Source organism: Tiliqua scincoides, chromosome 5 (assembly GCF_035046505.1).
Source record: "Tiliqua scincoides isolate rTilSci1 chromosome 5, rTilSci1.hap2, whole genome shotgun sequence".
Taxonomy (NCBI): Eukaryota; Metazoa; Chordata; class Lepidosauria; order Squamata; family Scincidae; genus Tiliqua; species Tiliqua scincoides.
The window spans coordinates 77,561,603-77,582,512 of NC_089825.1; the positions used below are offsets into that span (position 1 = coordinate 77,561,603).

General features: G+C 45.3%; 2 protein-coding genes across 2 annotated transcripts in view; both read right to left on the minus strand.

Annotated features, from left to right (window-relative positions):
* PIP4K2B (phosphatidylinositol-5-phosphate 4-kinase type 2 beta) overlaps window positions 1-1,892 on the minus strand; it is a 32,166-nt gene extending 30,274 nt beyond the window's left edge. Inside the window, exon 1 of the mRNA XM_066628992.1 lies at window positions 1,417-1,892. Within this exon, the coding sequence (XP_066485089.1) occupies window positions 1,417-1,590 (174 nt within the window). The 5' untranslated portion in view covers window positions 1,591-1,892. The remainder of the gene's footprint in view (window positions 1-1,416) is intronic.
* Window positions 1,893-6,672: 4,780 nt separating this feature from the next.
* On the minus strand, window positions 6,673-20,086 carry CWC25 (CWC25 spliceosome associated protein homolog). The gene is made up of 10 exons (XM_066628993.1): window positions 20,007-20,086; window positions 18,409-18,581; window positions 15,539-15,775; window positions 15,200-15,269; window positions 14,552-14,661; window positions 13,200-13,269; window positions 12,089-12,255; window positions 11,739-11,834; window positions 11,380-11,541; window positions 6,673-8,872 (listed from the first exon to the last, which is right to left on the minus strand). The coding sequence occupies exons 1-10, from the start codon at window positions 20,022-20,024 to the stop codon at window positions 8,758-8,760; spliced, it is 1,218 nt and encodes a 405-aa protein (XP_066485090.1). The 5' UTR covers window positions 20,025-20,086; the 3' UTR covers window positions 6,673-8,757.
* Window positions 20,087-20,910: the final 824 nt, after the last annotated feature.

The window sequence follows — 20,910 nt, forward strand, 5'->3', positions numbered from 1 at the left end:
GTGTAAGTTTCTCAGGTTTCTCAAGTAAAATGTCCATTCACAAAGGGCCACATTGCTGTGTATGCCTCAGGAAGTGCAACATATGTGGGGAAAGAGGGATACTTTGTTCATATATATTGCTTACAATATGATATTTATTATCAATCCTTGAATAATGTATTCTATTACAGTTCCAAGTGGTATAAGCCATTTCTCCCCCAGCAAATGTACACACAGGCATGCACACACACCTTTTCAGAGGCCTGCATAACGAAAACTTGGAACTTGCCCCACAGAAGGAGGGGGCTGCTATTACCCACTCAAATGTATCTCCCCCCAAATTATCTGGGGTCACCTTAAGGACCAAATCAAATAACTCAAGTGGCATTTGCAAGGATTGATCAGAGATCATGATTTCTTCCATACCTTTTTACAACTACAGACAGACTCACAGTGAGTGCATTTATACACACCAACAATAACAAAATATTACTATAATAAATCATAGCATTTATGCAGTGCTCTGCTGCACATTAAGCACTTCACAATCTTCTCTTCCCTAGCAGACCCCCAAGGCAGCTCCTTAGTACTTCCATTATACAGAGAAGTAACTGACAGACACACCACCTTGCTCAAAGTAACTGAATGAGCTCAGGGTGAAGTGGGATTTGAACCCAAGTCCAACAGTACTGCTCACACAGGAAAGGTACCACTCATTTCTAGTACTCATTTCTGGGTTTGGGGAACAGGACTGAAAAAACTCCAGACACCTACATGCATTGTATTTGAAATATTTTTTCAACATCTTGTCAAATGTCAGTATGTATCTTCCTCCAGTTTAGACAGTATGCTTTTAAATTCAGACTGATCACAGGATAAAGAAGGAACATTGGTAGAAATTTATTTTGTTCAACTGACATATATGAGCTTATGTAGAACTGGGAATTTTCTGGTAAGGATACAATTTGATTATTGAAGGGGTTGACACCTTTTACTTCTGCCCCATAACAGCAGATAAGAAGAGTCAGCAGCAAAAGCATCCCTCACTAAGATCGCTGGGGAGGTGAAGTGATCTGTGTTTATTAGAAACCTCACCTTGAAGGACAGTGTCTTTGGGCCCTCTCTGGACTTGTGTCTAAGTTCACTTAACACAGAGCTGTCACCCCTTCAAACAGCATTTAAATATGCCATTAGGTGATTTTAAAAGATGGACTTCTCCATGTTTTGAGGTGGAAGGTGGGTTCAAATCTACATTAGCAATGGAACCCCCAAAAGCGATTGCACACATCTGTCACAAGGATCCGAGAGGAAGGAACCATTGAACGGTAGGGTGTGCCATTTCAAATAAAGACAGAGAGGTGCAACATACTTTGCCATTTGTGTGAACAGGGGGAGACAGAAGCAGGGAGCTGCCTAGGTTTGTCATCTCTTGCTCACCGTATGGTTGACTCCCCACATGAGGACACTCAGAAGCGGCTCTGAGGCTCGAAACAGCTTCACCTTCTGGCAGACGAAATGCTTCTTCTTTGTCTTGGTCTTGGAAGCGCTGAGAGCGCCCAGGGCTGCGCCAACGCTCCCTGCCGCCGTGCCCCCGGTACAGTTGGAGGCCATGGCAGCGAGAGGATCCTGTGGAATCCTGGCTTGGAAAAGTCTCTGCCTCTCAACAGCTGGGCCTCTGCATGGTCGCACCTGGAGCCCTTCCGACCTGCGCAATCTTCTGCCCCTCAAGAACTCACGCCAACATGCTCACCATGTGGAGGTCCAGAACTTGCACCCTGTCAGTACCCACTGGGTAACTAACGCTGCTGCTGCTGAGGAGAACAGCTGTCCCTATATGGCAGCCTGCAGTGGCAACACTCGCTCCACGTGCTGGTATGGCCTGGCGCTCCCTCGAATGGCACCATGAGGCCCAACGCTCTCACCCACGAGGTGCTGCCCCCGGTTTATGCCCCCCCAAGCCTCCCTAGCAGCCTCCCCCCCTTTCACCAGTAAGGGCCCCCAGTGGTGCCACCTGAATTCAGTGGTGCCACCTGAATCCCTCACACCCACTCACAATGGATGCTCAGCAGAGTTTGTGGTACCCTCCTAACTGCCCTCTTCTCCCCCCACAGCACTACCAAGCCCCTCTTTCTTGCACTTGGAATGGTGCCACCCCACTCCAGCCAGTGGGGCCAATGACACCTCCCCTCTCGAAAGCAGTCGCAGTGGTACCATCTACACTCCCCCCGTCTCTTCCCAGTGGTACCTCCTTCGCCTCCCACCTAACTTGGGAAGATCACCTGAAGACCAACACCCCCCATGCAGGACGGTGCCACCCACCTACGCACACCCCTCCCTACAAGCAGTGGTTCAGCTCAGAGAACAGGGCACCGCATCCTCACCCCCTCCCTTCGCAAGTGGTTGGGTCCGAGCCCCACCCCCTGTCAGCTGCCAAACAGTACCGTCCACCTTCTATCCGAACTGAACCTAATCCCCCCTCTTCCTTGATGGCCGCCAGAGAATAGTTTCGTCCGCTGCCACTGCGTTCTCCCCGCCCCACCTACCCCCCGCACTTCCTTCTCTGTGGTTTGTTCCACCGCAGAACGAGCTCCCCGCTCGGCTCCTGCGCTAAGGAGGCGCCAAGATGGCGGCGATCGGTGGGAGGGGGCGGATCGGCACGTACCATCTCCGCTTGAGGGGAGTGTTAAAGTAACAGAAGCAAATATTTATCTTTGGGCGGGGAAGGGTCAAGTCGGGCAATTCTAAAAGAAAGGCTGCCACCTGCTCAATCAGAGGTGAGCCCCCTCCACCCCCTAATTCTCCTTCACTAATGGTATGTCCCATAAGGACGTGACGTAGCAGGGAGGATCACGCCTCCCCGCTTTCCAGGAGCGGCAGCCAATGACAGGCGAGGCACCTGGAATTATGAATGAGGGATCACGGTGGAACGTCATGTGGGCGGAGAAGTTTAGAGCTAGCTCCGCCCATGGCTGGAATAGACCCCGACGCTGGCATACGCGTAGAATCTTGACAGTGCCTCTGCCCATGTGCAGAGTATTTTTTTTTTTTACTCATCACCGGGGCAGTCTAAAGGGGTGGAAACGAAATGAAACTCACACCTGCCACCCATATGACAGTCATAAAAAGGTTTTAAAGTGTTAATTTGGAATAAAAACATATTTTGATTCAAAGAATTTATAGACCTCTTTGCAACAAAAAGTTCACAAAGCGGTTTACAAAGTCCAATAACTCAATGATTCCCTGTCCCCAAAAGGGGCCCCAGTCTGAAAAAAAAGAGAGGCAGAAGAGCGACACCAGCAACAGCCCCTGGAAAAGAATGCCATGCTGGGGGGAAGAGGGAGAGTTGCTCTCCCCCGGTGGCATAGCTGGAGGGGGGCGGAGCACTCAGCCTGGAAAGGAGCATCCCCTCCCTTCTGAGCCATTCCCAGCAGGGGAGCAAAACGGAGCAGAACGGTAGCAGTAGCCAGCAACTGTTAGGGTGGGGGGGGGGTGATCTCTGGAGCTGAGCTGTAGCCTTGACTGCTGCAGCTCACTTTACCATCATCATAAGTTATTGCCTCAGCAAGGCTGGCCCATAGAAGAGGCAAGGTAAGGCAGGCTGCCTCAGGTGGTGGATGGGCAAAGGTGTCACATTCATCACCTCCATGGTTGCCCCATTTACTTCATTATGTGTGCTTCCTAGTTCTGCTGCTCAAAGCTTTGAAATGGAAGAGCCAGGAGAACTATTGCACCACATTCACTTCTCCCAACTTCCTTGTTTTCAGCAATGGTGTTTCAAATGCAGTTGACCCGCCCACCCTCCTCCTCCACAATTGAGGAAGACAACTATGATACCATCTGCCTCTGTCTTAGGTAGCCTACCTCACCCCACAGGCAAGGGGGCAGTGGGTTAAGAGGACCACTGCCACTATGTCTTCACTATTTGCAGTGGTGACAACAGCAGCAGTCTGTGATTTGAGATCACTTCTGCTACCTTCTGAACTTTTCCCAGTTTATCTGCTACAGTGGCATCCACTGTAATCACGGTCTCTTCTCTCTTCTGCTTCTAAACTGAACCAGGACTGTATGTATGTGTGTGGCAGGAAGGAGCAGCAAGAGAACCCTGGACAAGAGAATGATGGTGGTAGAGCAGCAGCAAAAGCTGAATGAGAGGCACTACCCTGTCAGTAATTCCTGGAAAGAGAGAATTATCTTCGGACTCAGATGTGGCAATAGGAGAGTGGCAATATTTATCACCCCTTCAGTGATCTGTGAGCCTCCCCCCCTTTTCTACAAATTTTGGTGGGAAAAAGACTCAGTGGATAGGGGTGGGCTAGGGCCCTAGCTAAAAAGATTTTCCAGGGTTCAGTGCCATTAGTATGCTGATGAGACCAGACTCTAGAAGTCCTTTCTGTCTGGAACTAGGGCCATAGTAGATGTTGTGAACCAGTACTTGACTGTGTTAAAAGACTGCATGTGGATTAATAAACTGAAATTCAAGCCAAGTAAGACAGAGGTGCTCTTGGGCAATAGGACAGCTAATCACACCTGAGAGTGCAGTCTATTTGGGATGGGCCACACTCCTCTTGGACTAGGTTTACAGTTTGGGAGTGCTTCTGGGTCTGGCCTAGAATCTGGAGAACCAGATGGTGGCTGTGGCAGGAAGCACATTGGCCCATCTTTCACCAGCGTGCTAGCTGTACACATCTTTTAAGATAGCAGATGTCACCATGTTCTCTATGCTCTTTTCACATCATATTGAATGACTGCAATGTGCTATAGAGGGGGTTGCCCTTAAACAATTTGGAAACTGGTATAGAATGCAGCAGCCCAGCTCCAGTCTAGGGTCCACTAGTCTGACCATATTACTCAGATACTTTCCATGTCCAATTCAAAGTAGTAGTTATCTTTAAAGTCATACATGCTTAGGATCTGGATGCACAAAGGACCACCTTCTCCCATAGGCATCTCCTATAGACTTTGCCCCACATCTGAAGCCTTGCTTCAGGTCCTGCCTTTCAATGAAACAGAACTGGTCAAATGAGGAGCAGAACTTTTGGTAGTGGTAGAACTTCAGCCCCTGGCAGCCTGGAGGGCTTCTTCTCTGACAGCTTTTAAACAGAGGTAACAACTTTTATATTTCAGCTAGACTTCTACAGTTGACATTTTTTTTGAAAACTCTGACACTGATATTCTAAATAAGACATACTTTAGATAATAGAATATCGCAGACACTTGCCTATAATTCCACCCCACAGATAAGCTGAGAGCAAGCTTTGAGCCAACAATCATGGAATTTTCTATGACCTTTGGATAAGTTGGGGGTTAAACTTAAGGGGGTGTCTGACTATAGTTTTGTCTGATTTTACCCAAGGCCAGATCCTGAAAAATAACCTACCACTAATTGTTAGCTAAGAAATGTAGTCTCTAATTTATTAAAAACCACAGTAAAAGATCATAAGATGCATTTTTGTTCATTTTTAAGTTCTGGTCTTCACCACCTTTTTGTAAACACTATCAGAGTAAGTGCACTGTAAACAACATACCAGTGGTTCCCAACCTGGTATTCATGTACTCCTAGGGACACTCAACAGGATCTTTAGGGGTACTTGAAAAAGAATGGAATAATGGCAGAAAAAGGCAGGCCATGCTCCAGAATGCACGGTCTGGAAGGGAGGTAGCTAGTTGGCTGTGAAAGCCCCACCAATAGCTAGTTTTTGGTCATCAATTCATGTATGAACCAGTGATTGAAACATAATATGGAAAGTGATCAATCACCCAGAATTTCTCAGCACACTTCTGGTGCAAAACAGTGCAAAGGCAGAGTCTTCTGTTCTTCAAACAGATGAAAAGAAAAAATATGTAATGAATACATGAAGTCTGGGCTTTCATAAGGAGGAGATGAGGGCTTGTCTTACTAATTACAAACATTTTGCTAATAGGAAGGGTACAATTTATGGAAACGGGCTGCCACAGGATATGCCAGGTTGAACTTATGAATCAAATCCACCTTTAAGGTGTCTGGGGTGTTAAGCCAGAAGCTCTACATACAGCATATAACACATAACTGGGAGTGTGTAATTCAATTCACAGCAAAGAGATGCAGCTGCATATATTTGCAGCCTTTTTACTCAGAAGTAGACCCACTGCTTTCCATGGGTGTTATTCTTAAATCAGGGTGCACTGAACTGTAGCCTGGGAAGGAGGGTCCCATCCTGGTGTTTCAAAAAACAGACCTGCTTTGCAAGCATTTGCCAAGCAGAACCAGAACCAGGCTGCAGCAGCAGGAGATGAAAAGGTTAACTTTGGCTGACATTTACCAGTTGCCAAAGAAACAATCTCTGCCCTGCCTGCCTGGTGCCTGCCTGCTGCTTGAGAAACTTGGCGCCTGCCTGTCTGCCCGCCCTTGAGAAACAAAACTGTTCAGAGTTAAAAGACTCTGCCCTCTGACCTGGAGATCAGGCAAAGTGAGAATTGGAGCTTGATTACTTGGCAGAAATTTCACATACTATACGCAGTATCTATGGTATGTTAGTATACAAATACAGATACCCAATTATGCACATTTTAAATACGAGGAGGCTTCATATAATCCCATTCCTTTCATAGATATGATTTAAAGAGAGAAATCATAGAGCTGGAGTAGAACTATCAGAGAACATGTCCCACGGGTTGTCCAAAAGATTCCTAACAAAGAATTGTAAATATGATCACAAAGCTGTATTTAGTTAAAATACAGTATAAAAATTGTCAAACTTTACAGGGTTGGTCCATGTTATTTTCCATTTGACAAACAAAAATATACCAAATACATGGTATTGGTAAATGGAGTAGAAACAGTAGTACTACATTGGCAGGGAGGGCAAAGTAGCTGAAGGAAGGGAAAGGACAGGACCTGAAGAAGTCAAGACAGGGAAGGAAGAAAATAAGCATCCCTGGGAGCCTTCCACGTGGCTGAGGAACTGGAAAGGGCTGGTGACAGGGAGGAAGCACTCATGCAGGTATACTGCAGGTTGAGGAACCAACTGAGTAGGAAGGCCAAAGATGTAGCAGGCTGGAAAGAGACTAGATTTCATATACTGATAAGAATTATCCAACTAAGCAACTGATTCGAAGTTTGCTCAAACCCCAGAGCATGCACACACCCATAAAGACAAGGTTAAGTTGCAGTGTGAACTTACATTTTAGATGCAAATCTACCATAATCTGGTTGAAAACACAGATTGATGCAACTTAAAAATAAGCACACACGCGCTCTGCCAAAGGCCTTCATTTCTGTGGAGTATACAAGCATGGTACTGTCTTTAAGGGGGAACTTTCATGGCTAAAAATACTGCTTCAAAACAGTCAAGTGGTTTCTGCTGTCTCCCTGATTAAAATGGGATGTTTTCATCACACAACAATGGGAAACAGATGTTAAAAACCACCTCTGGATATTTAACAGAAAGATACTGGAACAACATGGTGAACAGCTCTCTTTACAAAGTCATAATAATTCCAAGAAATGCGAAGGGTAGAAGACTCCAGCAAATAGCCACTAGGCTGAACTGCCAACTCTGTTGCTCTCCCTCACCATCCCACTTCCTTAAGTGTCTGGAGGAGTAATGACAACACAACTCTGCAAAAGGAAGGGAGGGCTCACTTGAATACATCTTTGTACCATCCTCAGATCTGTTCAGGGGAGCACTGAGGGTGGGAGATGATGGCATCATTGAAGGTAGGTTGTTTTGAGAGACAGACTTGACAACCTCCTTCCTCACTCCAAAGGACCTTCTTCCAAATCTAATTGCCACCAGGGGAACGGGGAATTTTACATGTTTTTTTGCAACTGCTACACATTTCCCTCCAGGTCCCCATGAAACCTACAATGTGTTAAATGGTCTGAAATACATACTAGGAAAATTATTCACAAAAAATTAAGCAATTATTGGAGAAAAAAGTTTCATTTAAATTGCAGCCACATATTCAAAGTTCAGCATTTACCCATTAACATGGAACTACATACATTAGATTGCTGTACTAAGATCCATTTAGTCAGGGACCACTTTTTGCCTGCTCTCCAAGAAAACTTGCCCTCATTAGAAGCTCTTGTGGGCTGTAGTATCAAAAGGTATCACAAGATACTACCCATCCCCAATAAGAAGCATAAATAAAATAGGGGAGAAACAAAGAAGCCTCACCCCTACAATATTTGCTATGTGGCAAAATGACTTGTTTAGAAGCCGCAAAGCAACTGGGGTAAAGGGAACCATAACATGACAGGGGGGGCAGCAGAAGAGATACAAAATAGGCAAACTACAACTCCCAGCATTCTCCACTGGGCCCTGCTCCTTATAAAAACTGTTTCATCAGAAGTAGAACAGCCACTTAGCATGCTGCTTTCTAACTATCATGCCCAGGGTGGAAATACAAGATAGGCATAGAGATACTAAACAACCCCTGCATTAACTCTTATTGCTCTACTCCTTCGACATGGCTGTGAGGTTATGGCGTGTCAAATAAAGGGCAGAGGCTACTGCCAAACTGGCCTGCAAAGAGTACCAACTTATGAACCAGTTAGGGCATTGTAAAATCTGCGGTCCATCTAAAAATGTTGTTTGCGACAAAGCTTCAGCTGCGACTTCCTCATGAAGTTCTGACACAGGAAGGGGAAAAATTGGCCTGGGCTATGCAGGCTTCATAGACATCACCTGCAGTCAAGTGCCTGCTATTCTGTTTCCATTCCTCCAAGGGGAAAAAAGGAACCCCCCCCCATATGCAAGTCTTCAGTGGGTCACATTGAATGAAGAAAAAGTAATCTCATCTCTGCATGAAGTTTTTTTCCAATGCTGCATTTGTCCTTTGGATAGAGTGAATGTTCCTCTTGACCCTGTCCTCAAGAGACGAGGTAGATGCACTTTCCAGCTTTATGTGACTGCAACAAAGTCAAGAGAAAAATGTTTGAGAAAGACACCCTTTTGACCTATATGGCTCTTCTATTTCTTCCAAAAGGAAAATGGCAGGGAGGTGGGAGGAAATGGGTTTTAAAGCGAGGCAAACCTGGGGTACTCCAAGACTTCCTTTCCAGAGTCATAGCTAGGTCATTTGACACCCAGGGCCCATAAATTTTTGTCACCCCATATGACTTCAATCAATTTATATTGTTTAATTATATTGTTTAATCAATTAATTCTGTTTTTATACCACCCTTCCTCTAATTAGCTCAGGGTGGTGTACATGGTTCCTCCCCTTATTTTGTCCTCACAACAACCCTGCGAGGTAGGTGAGACAGAGATAGTAATGGTCATGACATGGAATTAATAATAATAATGGCCAGAAAAATAAATGCAGTGAATATTTCCCCACAAGCAATCGATGAAATTCTGCATTAAATGGTATATAACATGATATTATTACTAAAAGCTACGATTTCCAGAATTTTGGTCACTAGGGTGTCTTCCCCCCCCCCCCCAGGATGTCTCATTGGCCTGTTTTGAGTTAAGGCAGTGGTTCTCAAACATTCAACACTGGGACCCACTTTTTAGAATGACAATCTGTCCAGGACCCACCGGAAGTGATGTCATGGCTGGAAGTGACATCATCAAGCAAAACAAAATTATAAATAATTAAGTTAAAGAAAAACAGATAAATAAGGGGAAGCCTGCCTGCAATAACACCCCCCCCACACACACACACAGATAAAGCAGTGAGATTTTCAGCCCTCCCCAGTGCCCACCTTACCAGCTCAAGCCTCTGGTTTATTCTGGGGGGGGGGGAAGCTGCCTTCTGGAGCATTTGTTGAGCTTTCATTAGATGGGGGCCATGCAGCTAGCCTTGCATTCCTCTTTGCCTGACTTGACCAGGAGCCAAGGCACATTTGCTTACTCACAAGTAAATGCGACCCTGTGGCTTACTTTCCCTTTCCATAGGGCTCAATACGTTCATCTGCTTGGAGGGAGGGACTTCTTTCTTGGGTGTTTTTTGGGGGCTGCTTTCATGGGGATAGGAACCGTTTTGGTGTCATTGGATTCCTCTTAGCCTGCCCTTTCCGATGAACTACGGCATGTTCGCCTACTCAGGAGTAAACGTGTGATATGGCTCAGTTTCATTTTCCATAGGGTTCAATGCATTTTTTGGTTTCTGGTTTTTTGGCCAGAACGTTTGATGGAAAGGAGATATTTCAATCCGGTTTTTTGCATTGCATTCTGCTGGAAATTCCGCATCCAACTGTATATGGCATGATGGCGTTACCCCTAACCTTCGTGATGTTAGGGTATTTGTGGTGTTACACCCCCCACCCAAGGGTGGTACCCAGGGTGGACCGCCCCCGCCAGCTACGCCACTGCCCCTTCTCCAAACTGTAATGGGAGGATACAGACACGCATGGAACACCACAGGTCATGGAAAATCACAGCCTCAGGAAAGGAGCAGCCATCTGCCATTGCTCTCCTTTCCCCACATGTTCCTTTCCATATCTTCTTGCCTGTTGCTCCCCCAGTATCCATGGGGGATACGTTCCTTCCCCCTATACCAGAAACTGGGGATAAAGAGGAACCCTAGCTCCTCCTAATTGGTTCTCTATCTCCACTTTTGTTTATGTTCATAACAGGTGCATGAAATGGCTCTTGCTTTAACCAAGCAAGCAGGCTTGCAACCTCTTGCAATTACTGTATGCCTCTTACTTTAATAGACAAGCAGGCAGGCAGGTTAGAAGGGAGAGCAAATGTTAACTTCCGGTTTCCTCCTTCCTATTAATGTTCACTCTCCCTTCTAGCCTGATTGTCTGTTAAAGCAAGGGTCATACAGTAATTGGAAGAGGCTGTGTGCCTGCTTGCTTAGTTAAAGCAAGAGCCATTTTGCATGAGGAACATAAACTAAAGTAATGGCTGTTGGAGGGCACTGGGAACTACAGATACCGGGAGATGCATGCATGTCTGAAACAGCCGCTCCTTTCATATTCGTCAAGCCAATCGCTACTGTCCCTATCCCCATGAATCCTTTATCAATCCCAGACTACTTTCCCCAGCCCAGGACTCCCACTCATGACAGTGGAAAGTAGACTATCATGAGGGTGGGTAAAGGGAAAGTAGGACAGTGTCGACATTCCTGGTGGGAACTCTGACTGTCAGTCATACACTGAAAACCCCCTAGCCTATAAACAGCTGTGGAAAGGATGCATAGAAAATTCTAAGTGGGAACAAGAACAGAACATTTCTCAGTCACATTATCCATCTAACTGCCACACATCAGAGATGTCTGGGATACTCTAGTTTTAATAGGAAGAAAAGCAGTAAATTTAGAAACATCATCCCTGAACTTATTAGTACAGTTCTAAAATGGAAGATGGCAGTCTTGGTAAGTTTAGTGTTACCGCAGGTAGGCAGCCCCGATTTTCATTTTGGAACTGAAATTTTAAGGGGGAAGGGAGAAACGAGAACTCACTGTATGAACTTCCCATCACGATTGTCAAGTTTCTCTAGTGCTCGCTCTCGTTCCTCTTCTTTTCTATGTCTGGACACGTTGTTTGCCCTTTCCTCTTCCCGCCACTTGGCATTCTCCATCATCTCTTGCCGTTTCCGCTCCAGCTCTTCTGCTGAGAGTTTTCTGTTTGCCACAGATAAATAAAAAATTTACCCTGAGAAACCCCAAGATTTCAGCCCTGAAATCATAGGACGGGCTGTATCCAGTTCAAATAATCAAATACCACTCCTTTCTCAAGCTTCCTGAATGAAAGATCCACTTTTCTAGGACCCTCCTCTCCCCTTTCACTTAATACCACTGCCCAGAGGTACTGTACTTACCTAGAATATCCTGATGGATATTGTCTCCTATAGCCTTCTTTCTTAGGAGGCGAATTCCTGTCTCTGGTTTTTGCTTTCTGTTCCTTGGTATTGTACCTGCAATTGGGAAATTTTTTTTATTTCTACTGAGAAAATAACCTCTCTACCTCAGTGGGCCTTCTCCATTCTACTGCCACGCCTGTATATTACAACTTGCTTATATTACAGCAAGACACACTACCTCCTGTACTGCTTTATATCCGCTTCCCACAGACTATACCAAATTGGAACTGAACAGACTCGATTCCATGGCCATTACAACTAGATTCCCAGGGCAGAGAAACAGAAGTGGTTGTTCTGCACCTACTTACTGTTTATTATGCCTATGAGGTGACTTTGACCTCCTGCAGCTGCTGGACTCTGCCTCATACGTGATCTTTTTTCCAGAGTGTGTTTGTGGTGACAAGCAGTGGCTCTTTGATTCTGAACCCTGCTGGGTCTTATGAGAAAACATCCTCTCATGGCTAGCATCTCGAATCTAGAATCAGAAAAGGAGAGAGAATCAGAAAAGGAGAGAGATACAAACTGGTGAAAGGGCTGGAGCCTGCAAAAGTTCATTATTAGCTAAGTCAGTGGTTCTCAAACGTTTAGCACCGGGACCCACTTAAAAAAATCTGTCAGGACCCACCAGAAATGATGTCATGACCAGAAGTGACATCAAGCAGGAAGATTTTTAACAATCCTAGGCTGCAATCCTACCCAAATTTACCCAAGTATAAATCCCATTTACTATCATTGTTAAAAGCATATACATAGTAGCCTGTTAAAAGTACAGATCTGTACCATTTCCCCAAATGCAGTCACATACCATGGCAGCATCAAGTTTAATACATTTAAAATACAATATTGAAATGAATGGGAAACCACCTGAAATTGGCTTGCAACCCACCTAGTAGGTCCCGACTCACAGTTTGAAAAACACTGATCTAAGTGGTTAGCTATCTCAGGGCCCAATCCTATCCAATTTTCCAGCACCGGTGCAGCCACAATGCAGACCCAAGGTAAAGGAACAAGTGTTCCCATAACTTAAGGAGGCCTCTGTGACTGCCTCCCCATCACAGGATGCAGTGCACACCCCACTGGCACAGCTGTACCAGCACTGGAAAATTGGATAGATTGGGTACTCAGACTGCATAAAGACTTCTGTGAGAGTCAGTGGCCACACCAGCAAATGGTGTTTCAACCTGTCACTTCAACTACTCCATGGGCAATATACTACCCCAGCAGTGTCTTTTCTAGTGGCTGTCTGCTGGTATTCTTTTGCATTTTTTTAGATTGTGAACCCTTTTGGGACAGGGAGCCATTAGTTTGATTTTTCTCTATAAACGGCTTTGTGAACTCTTTTGTTGAAAAGCGGTATATAAATACCACTTTTATAATAATAATAATAATAATAATAATAATAATATAACTATTGCCCACCTGCAAACCATATCCTGGCATTTTGGGATGAAAAGACTCAGAGGAAGAGTTGTCTATTTTCTTCCGTGACCTAAAGCAAATAAAAAAATTGATCCCAAGTCCTTTATCAGACTGATAGTTACTGAACCAGTGTCCAAATTCCCCCAGTGTGATAGTACCCTAATCCTACACGCCTCATGGCTCCTAAAGAGACCAAACCAAGCCCTTTTCAATTCCCATACAAACTGACATGAAGGGTGGCTTGACAGAAGAAGATTATAAAGCAGGATATTCTGTACCAAAGGATCTGAATATTACCCAAGGCAAGACAGATGTACAAGTTTCTGGTTCTATTGAGGTATGTAAATGAGACAATGTCATCTTGCTAAGGGACTTTCTGAAAGGTCTAGGCAACTGGTCCACTGAAAGGTCACTGGCAATTGGACTACAATTCAGCATACAGTATTGGCAACCTTCAGTCTCGAAAGACTATGGTATCGCGCTCTGAAAGGTGGTTCTGGCACAGCGTCTAGTGTGGCTGAAAAGGCCAATCCGGGAGTGACAATCCCTTCCACACCAGGAGCAAGTGCAGTCTGTCCCTGGTCTGTCTCCCTGGCTATGGGCCTTCCTTCTTTGCCTCTTAGCCTCAGACTGTTGGCAAAGTGTCTCTTCAAACTGGGAAAGGCCATGCTGCACAGCCTGCCTCCAAGCGGGCCGCTCAGAGGCCAGGGTTTCCCACTTGTTGAGGTCCATCCCTAAGGCCTTCAGATCCCTCTTGCAGATGTCCTTGTATCGCAGCTGTGGTCTACCTGTAGGGCGCTTTCCTTGCACGAGTTCTCCATAGAGGAGATCCTTTGGGATCCGGCCATCATCCATTCTCACGACATGACCAAGCCAACGCAGGCGTCTCTGTTTCAGCAGTGAATACATGCTAGGGATTCCAGCACGTTCCAGGACTGTGTTGTTTGGAACTTTGTCCTGCCAGGTGATGCCGAGGATGCGTCGGAGGCAGCGCATGTGGAAAGCGCTCAGTTTCCTCTCCTGTTGTGGGCGAAGAGTCCATGACTCGCTGCAGTACAGAAGTGTACTCAGGACGCAAGCTCTGTAGACCTGGATCTTGGTATGTTCCGTCAGCTTCTTTTCTTCAATTCAGCATGGTAGCTGCTATATATCCAAGAGCCAATGTGGCTCCATGGAGAGGTGTTTGCTAGGATCCAAGATCAAGTCCTGACTCACTGTGTGGCTATCACTCTCTCCCAAACTCCAATTACCTTTTTCTAGAATAGAAATGAGAGCTCTACCTCAAAATACAATTAAGGTTTTGTAACATTATTTCATACTCTTAATTTGCAATCTCTTGTGTGTGTACATACCTCGCTTTAATTTGTTCATCTTCACTGCTGCTAGGACTATGATGCCTGTGTTTCTTGTGCTTCTTTTTCTTCTCTTTCTTTTTCTTCTTCTTTTCCAAACTGCTTTGCAACTACAACATAAGAAAAAAACTAATTTCACATCAATTGTTACAGTTGAGATTTTAAATCTATTTCTATCCCAAGGATTCAGCATGGAGACAAAGGACTCTTTCTATAATATGCCATCAAGTATTCTGTATTACTTACTCTGGGAATAACTACCTTCGTTTTATGCTCAGTCAAATCATAATTACACATTATAATGGATGATGGAAAGCTGCACTTCCCCTTACTAATCTTAAATAATCTTAGTTGCAAGTGTAACCAGCCAATTAAAAAAAATCAAAGTTGTATTGAGACAATTTAATGGGGTAACATTTAATGGTGAATAGTCCCAGACAATATTCTCCCCCCCCCCCAAAAAAAAGAGAAATTTCAAACAAGTGCCTTGGAATTCAGTATTCCCCCCCCCCCCCACACACACACTTCAACAAGAGATGATAGGGCAAGGATTTAATATTTTGATAAGAGTATGATGAGGGCATCTAAAAATTCAATTTCACCCGTATCTTAAATTATCCCTTTCCAAAACATTAAGCATCAACATACCAGTTCTTTGATTTTCTTCATTTTTACAGGATTATTCAGGACTTCACGCTTCTTCTCTTCCTCCCTTTTCCTACATTAAAAAAGGAGCCAATTAAAAAAAGCTGAAATTCCTACATACGACCAAAGAAAGGCCTACAAACAGTTTAGTCCCATAACAGCAATGAAATCTAACTACAAGATTAGCACCTCTGCTAGATGTGACTTCTCCAGAGACCACTGGTGACATTCATGAGAAAAATTAAGGGCATTTTTGTTTCTTGCACATTCACACTCCCTTGTATTTCATAAAGCAACCTGAAAACCAACTAGCTCGATAATAAAACTCATCATTATTATTACCTTATCATGAAAAGTGGATCTTCTCGGATTTTGCTGGCCATATCCAAAGCAGAGTTAGCACCTGTGGGGGCAAAGATAGATCCTGGCAGGAGGCCGGTCTCAGAAGAACAGCCTCCTTCCTTGTCTTCCATTGACTCAAAGACATACTTGTCAACTGGGCGACCCATGAGGTATTCATCTCTGTTCACCATGCCTCCTGGTCCTTGGTACATCCAGTCCAGCTTCTCATCTTTTTTCCTAATTCATTCAGAGGAAAAGGACATGAACACAGGTAAAAAATACCTATTATTAAAAGATCTCTCTCCCTCTCCCTCCCCCTCCCCCAGGGGCCACAGCTTCATAAAAGAGTCCATACTTTGCATGCAGGAGATCCCAAGTTCAATCCTTGGCAGCTTCAGATAGAGCTGGGTAAAATCCCTATCTAAACCTGCCAGTTGGTACAGGCAATACCAACCCAGATGGATCAGTGGTCTGAGGGCCCAGTCCTATCCGACTTTCCAGCACCGGTGCAGCTGCAATGCAGCCTCAAGGTAAGGGAACAAACGTTCCCATACCTTAAGGAGTCCTCTGTGACTGCCTCCCCACCACAGGATGCAGTGCATGCCCCATTGGCATAGCAGCACAGGCACTGGAAAATTGGATAGGATTGGGCCCTAACTCAGTAGAGGCAGCTTCATACATATGGAGATCAAATTATGATTTTTGGTAAAGTTTAGGACCTAATAATACATCTGCTTTCCTTTTTCAAAACTTGCACAACCAGTTAAGAATGTCGTACTGAGCAAGATACTGACAGCAAAAATTTTAATTCAGTCATGGTTCCAATAAGGGACTCTCTAACTCAAGGTAGAAAGACCTGTAGTAACAAAAATTTCTTGCTCGAGGTGTAAAGGACAATACATTTTATTATTAAGAATATTTCTATACTGCTTTTCAACCAAAAGTAGATTAAGAAGTGGTTTTATCACCCCACAATTCTCTCAACATACAGTATAACTCTAGAATAAGTAGAGAATTACTGTTCTGTTTTGAAGAAAGTTACTCAGAAACTTGGAGTGTAACATGGAATGCAGGGAAAGCAGTACTTTAGGTTTTTCCCCCCTCCTTGGCCTCCCATAAGAATAAATACAGAGGAGAAATAGAAACTTGCTAGAAGGTATTAGTCATTTTGTAGAACAGAAGAGTTACTACAGAAACTACATGGCAAAAACTAAACTAGAATTAGATGCAACTTTTTCAGAAAACCATTCTGAAAAAGCAGATAAGCCCAATAAACTGTTAGCTTTTACGTTTACCCTGGAAACAAAAGGATAAGATCATCCTATGAATAAGACAGAAAGATAATACTTATATAAAAACACCAGGAAGATATTTTTAAGTGAATTTGCTAGTTTTTATAGTCAGCAACTCAGTAAACCCTAATGAGGAGAAGACCAATACACTGTTTAGATAGGATTATACCAAGGAAAAACTAAATATCCATGTGAATCTCACAGAAATTAAATTAGTTATCAGGTCCTTGTATCAAAATCAAATCCAAGGACCAAATAGGATACCTTCTTCTATGAAAAAAATTATGAATGCTTTGATTTGTCAGTTAAAGAAACTTTATTCAATATTATGAGAACAAATTATTCAAACTTTATTCAATATTATGGGAACAGTTTCTTTAACGTCTGTTAAAGAATCTTTATTCAATATTATTTCAAATTTCTGTTATTTGGATCTCTTTTATTCCTATGGAAGACAAAGATCCTTCAAACACATTTAATTATGATTTTAACATCTTTTTTACAATCCTCACAACAGGCTTAGAGCCCAATCCTGTGGTCCGCGCTGCACCTCCGCAGTGCAGACCACAGTCGCAAACGTGCCATAAGGCACATTTGCAGGGCTTACTGCCAGGCTCCTACTGGAGCTGGCTTAGTTCCAGCCGGCACTGAGCTAGCCCGCGGCAAGTGCCCGTGTTCCACAGCTCGGTGGTGTCTGTGACCGCTGGGCTGCAGAAAATGGAAAATGGGGACATGTCCGGGGGCGTGGGGGAGGCATTCTGGGGAGGGGAGAGGTGTGGCTGGGGGTGTGGGGGAGGTGTGTCAGGGGTTAGGGAGAGGCAGATCTGTGGAGCTGAGCTCCGCAGGATCCAGGTGGCTCGGGCAGGGCTGCGCAACCTACACGAGCACCTTCACTTTAGCTGTGACCAAACAGTCACTGCTAAAGTGAGTAGTCTTATTGCGGGACTGCTTCCCTTACTCGGGGGAAGGGGATGAATGTCCCCTTCTCCCGAGGAGCCTCCCGCAGCAGGCTCTGGATCCAGCGGGAGCCCTTTGTGGAGCCGCCGTCCGGGCAGCTCAGGATTGGGTTGTTAAAAGCTTACCTTTGCAACTGTCCCCCAACTGCAGGATGCAGCACATGCCCAGCTGGCACAGCTATGCCAGTGCTGGAAAGTTGGTTAGGATTGTGCCCAAAGTTAGATTACTAAATACATTTTTTTTTCAAAAGTCAGGCATTGTGCACAGTTGATGATAATAATGATAATAATGATAATAATAATAATAATAATAATAATAATAATAATAATTATTATTATTATTATTAACAGTATTTATATATTGCTTTTCAACTAAAAGTTCACAAAGCGGTTTACAGAGAAAAATCAAATAACTAAATGGCTCTTATTTATTTTAAATAAATAAAAGCAGCTGACACACCAAAAAAAGTGACTTCCAAGAGTTCCATTTGTAACTCTTCCAGGAGGCTCTATTCAAGCTGCATTTCATTTGGTGCCACAATTACCACCCAGGTTGCTGAAGGAGGCACAGCTCAATTTCAGCTCTAAAGACTGCCCCCAAATAAAACCCTGCCCAACATACTTGACAGCACCCACGTCCTCTGCATAACGCTGCATTTCCTCTCGTGCTCGCTCCTCACGCAGCTCACGCTGCAGCTCTTCGATTTTCTTCCGTTCAGCTTCATGTTTTTGTTCTGCTTTCCAGACTTTTTCCACATTGCGAAGAGTTTGTGGATGCCAGCTTTTCTTCAAGTTCTGTGGACCAAAAAAAAGGAGAGATGAGCTTCCCCAAATATATTCCACAAAACAGCAAACACTCGTTTAAAAAAAAGTTGGAAATACTTTTGACATACCAATGCTTTCGATATACCAACACAGTCTTGACTTATCAATGCTCTAAATTCTAAGCAAGGATATTTGGAGCAGACAACCCTCTACTCACATAATCCCACCATCAACCCAACAAACCCATCATAATCTCATCTAGACCAGTGTTTCCCAAACTGTGGGTCGTAAGCCAATTTTTGGTGGGTCACTAAGTTTTACAAACATTAAAAAAAACACTTTGCAATCACCCTTGCCCAGTTTGCAGAAGAACATCATTAGCCGGTATGAGGTAATTGTCAGACCCCGAAATTGAAATGTCCCATGTTCTAATTTTCTCCAGTAATTGGCATGTCACAGATCACGTATGAACCCAGTTTCAGCCTTTTGCCTGGCCTGGAAGTTCCTAATTGCACATCTTCCTCTCCAGTTTAACCTTCTGGAGCCTCAGGAACATAGGACCCCAACTGTTAATTAATAATTTTTAATTATTAATAATTTTTTCTTTCTAGATCCGTTTTGTTTCATGGGTTGTGATAGATGGCCGTTTTTAAAAGTGGATCCTGGTGCTAAAAAGTTTGGGAAACACTGATTTAGACTTCAAGGGGGAGGAAGCCCCACTGCCAGCCCTTGTCCCAGCAGCCTGCTTCATAACCTTGACTCCACAGCTCCTTGAAGAGTCCTCGTTTAGTGTGAGAGGTTTGAGGACAGGCCTGCCCTGTAGTACAAGGCCACCCCCTTCTGCCTACTCCCATATCAAGAACATTCACAGCCCCTGCCACTCATCCTTCAATGGGGGGCCTGCTACCCCCTATTTCTCTTGCCAGCCCTCCTCTCATCCCCACAGACTCCCCACAGACACCCTGGAAAAGCATCTGCTCAAGAGACTGACAACAAAAGTCACCCCATACTGGCAGGGAGGGATGGTGTGTTCAGGTTTCATGTTTTAAAAATTGGTCACTTGGTTCATTGAAGTGGCTCATGTTAAACCCAAGCCACAGCCTGGTGTCTTCATGGGGGGGGTAGGGTAAGTAGAATGTCACATGCAGGGGAGATGCAAGTATCTTATGTGCTCCCAGAGGCATCAGGTGGGCTGCTGTGGGATACAGGAGGCTGGACTGGATGGGCCCTGGGCCTGATCCTGCAGGGCTCTTCTTATGTTGCTACAATGGGGGTGACAACTATAGGGCAGGAAGGTCCACTCTCCTCCCCCCCCAAGCCTCCCTGCTTCCCCTTGAAGCACCCCTCTCCACCCCTCATCCTGCTACCCTCCAGGACCTCCACAGTTGCTGACAGAGGCACCCAAGTAAAGGTCAGGGAGGCCCACTCTTCCCCCCAAGCCTCCCCTTTGCTCACCAGGTCGCCTCCCCCCATGGCTGCTCCAGAGGCCCCACCACAAGCTTCCTTCCTGCCTGCCTCTCCTGCGACGTCAGAGCCCAGGCGGGCGCGGAGTGATGGCGCCGCTCACAGTCTCCGCCCGCGAGGGCTGGGCTCAGCTGGCGGCTGCGGGCTGCACTCGGCGTAGCCTCTGACCGGCTGCAGGGAGAGCAGTGTGTTCCTATGCGTTGAGCGCAGAGCGGGAGTTACATGCGCCACGTGTAACAACACGTGTCTTCGTTTTGTGCGTCACTCTGGACTTGGGACGTGGGGAGGCAGGTGAGGCAGAGCCTCCCCACCGAAGTCCTTCGAAAAGCGCCGCCGCGGGAGGCACCCAGCACCCACAACCCATGCGCTTTTCGAAGGACGCCGGTGGGGAGGCTCTGCCTCACCTGCCTCCCCACCCACCCCAGTCCCTGGTCTTCTGAGTAGACACACATGTGCAGGACTACACTGTGCTCTATGCATGGGTTGTGGGTGCTTATGTGCCTCACGCAGCGGCGCTTTTCGAAGGACTCTGGTGGGGAGGTTCTGCCTCACCGGCCTCCCCACCCACAACACGTCCCAGCTCCTGATGGTTTTATAAAGGCTGGTCCTGAGTGGGGAGGCTCTGCCTCACCTGCCTCCCCACCTGCCACACATCCCTGATCAGGGCCTGCTTAGGTTTACCAAACTTAAAAAAAGAAGATCTAGAAAGAAATATTTATAAGTAAAAATAACCAGAAAAAAGACCCTCAAACATTTATCTCCCTATATCAGTGATTTTCAACCAATGTGCCAGGGCACCTTGGTGTACCGTGAATGATCTGCAGGTGTGCTTCAGGAGTTTGGGGGAGGATCATTTGTTAGTAGGGCCATTGGGGGATGTGAACCCCCACCAGCA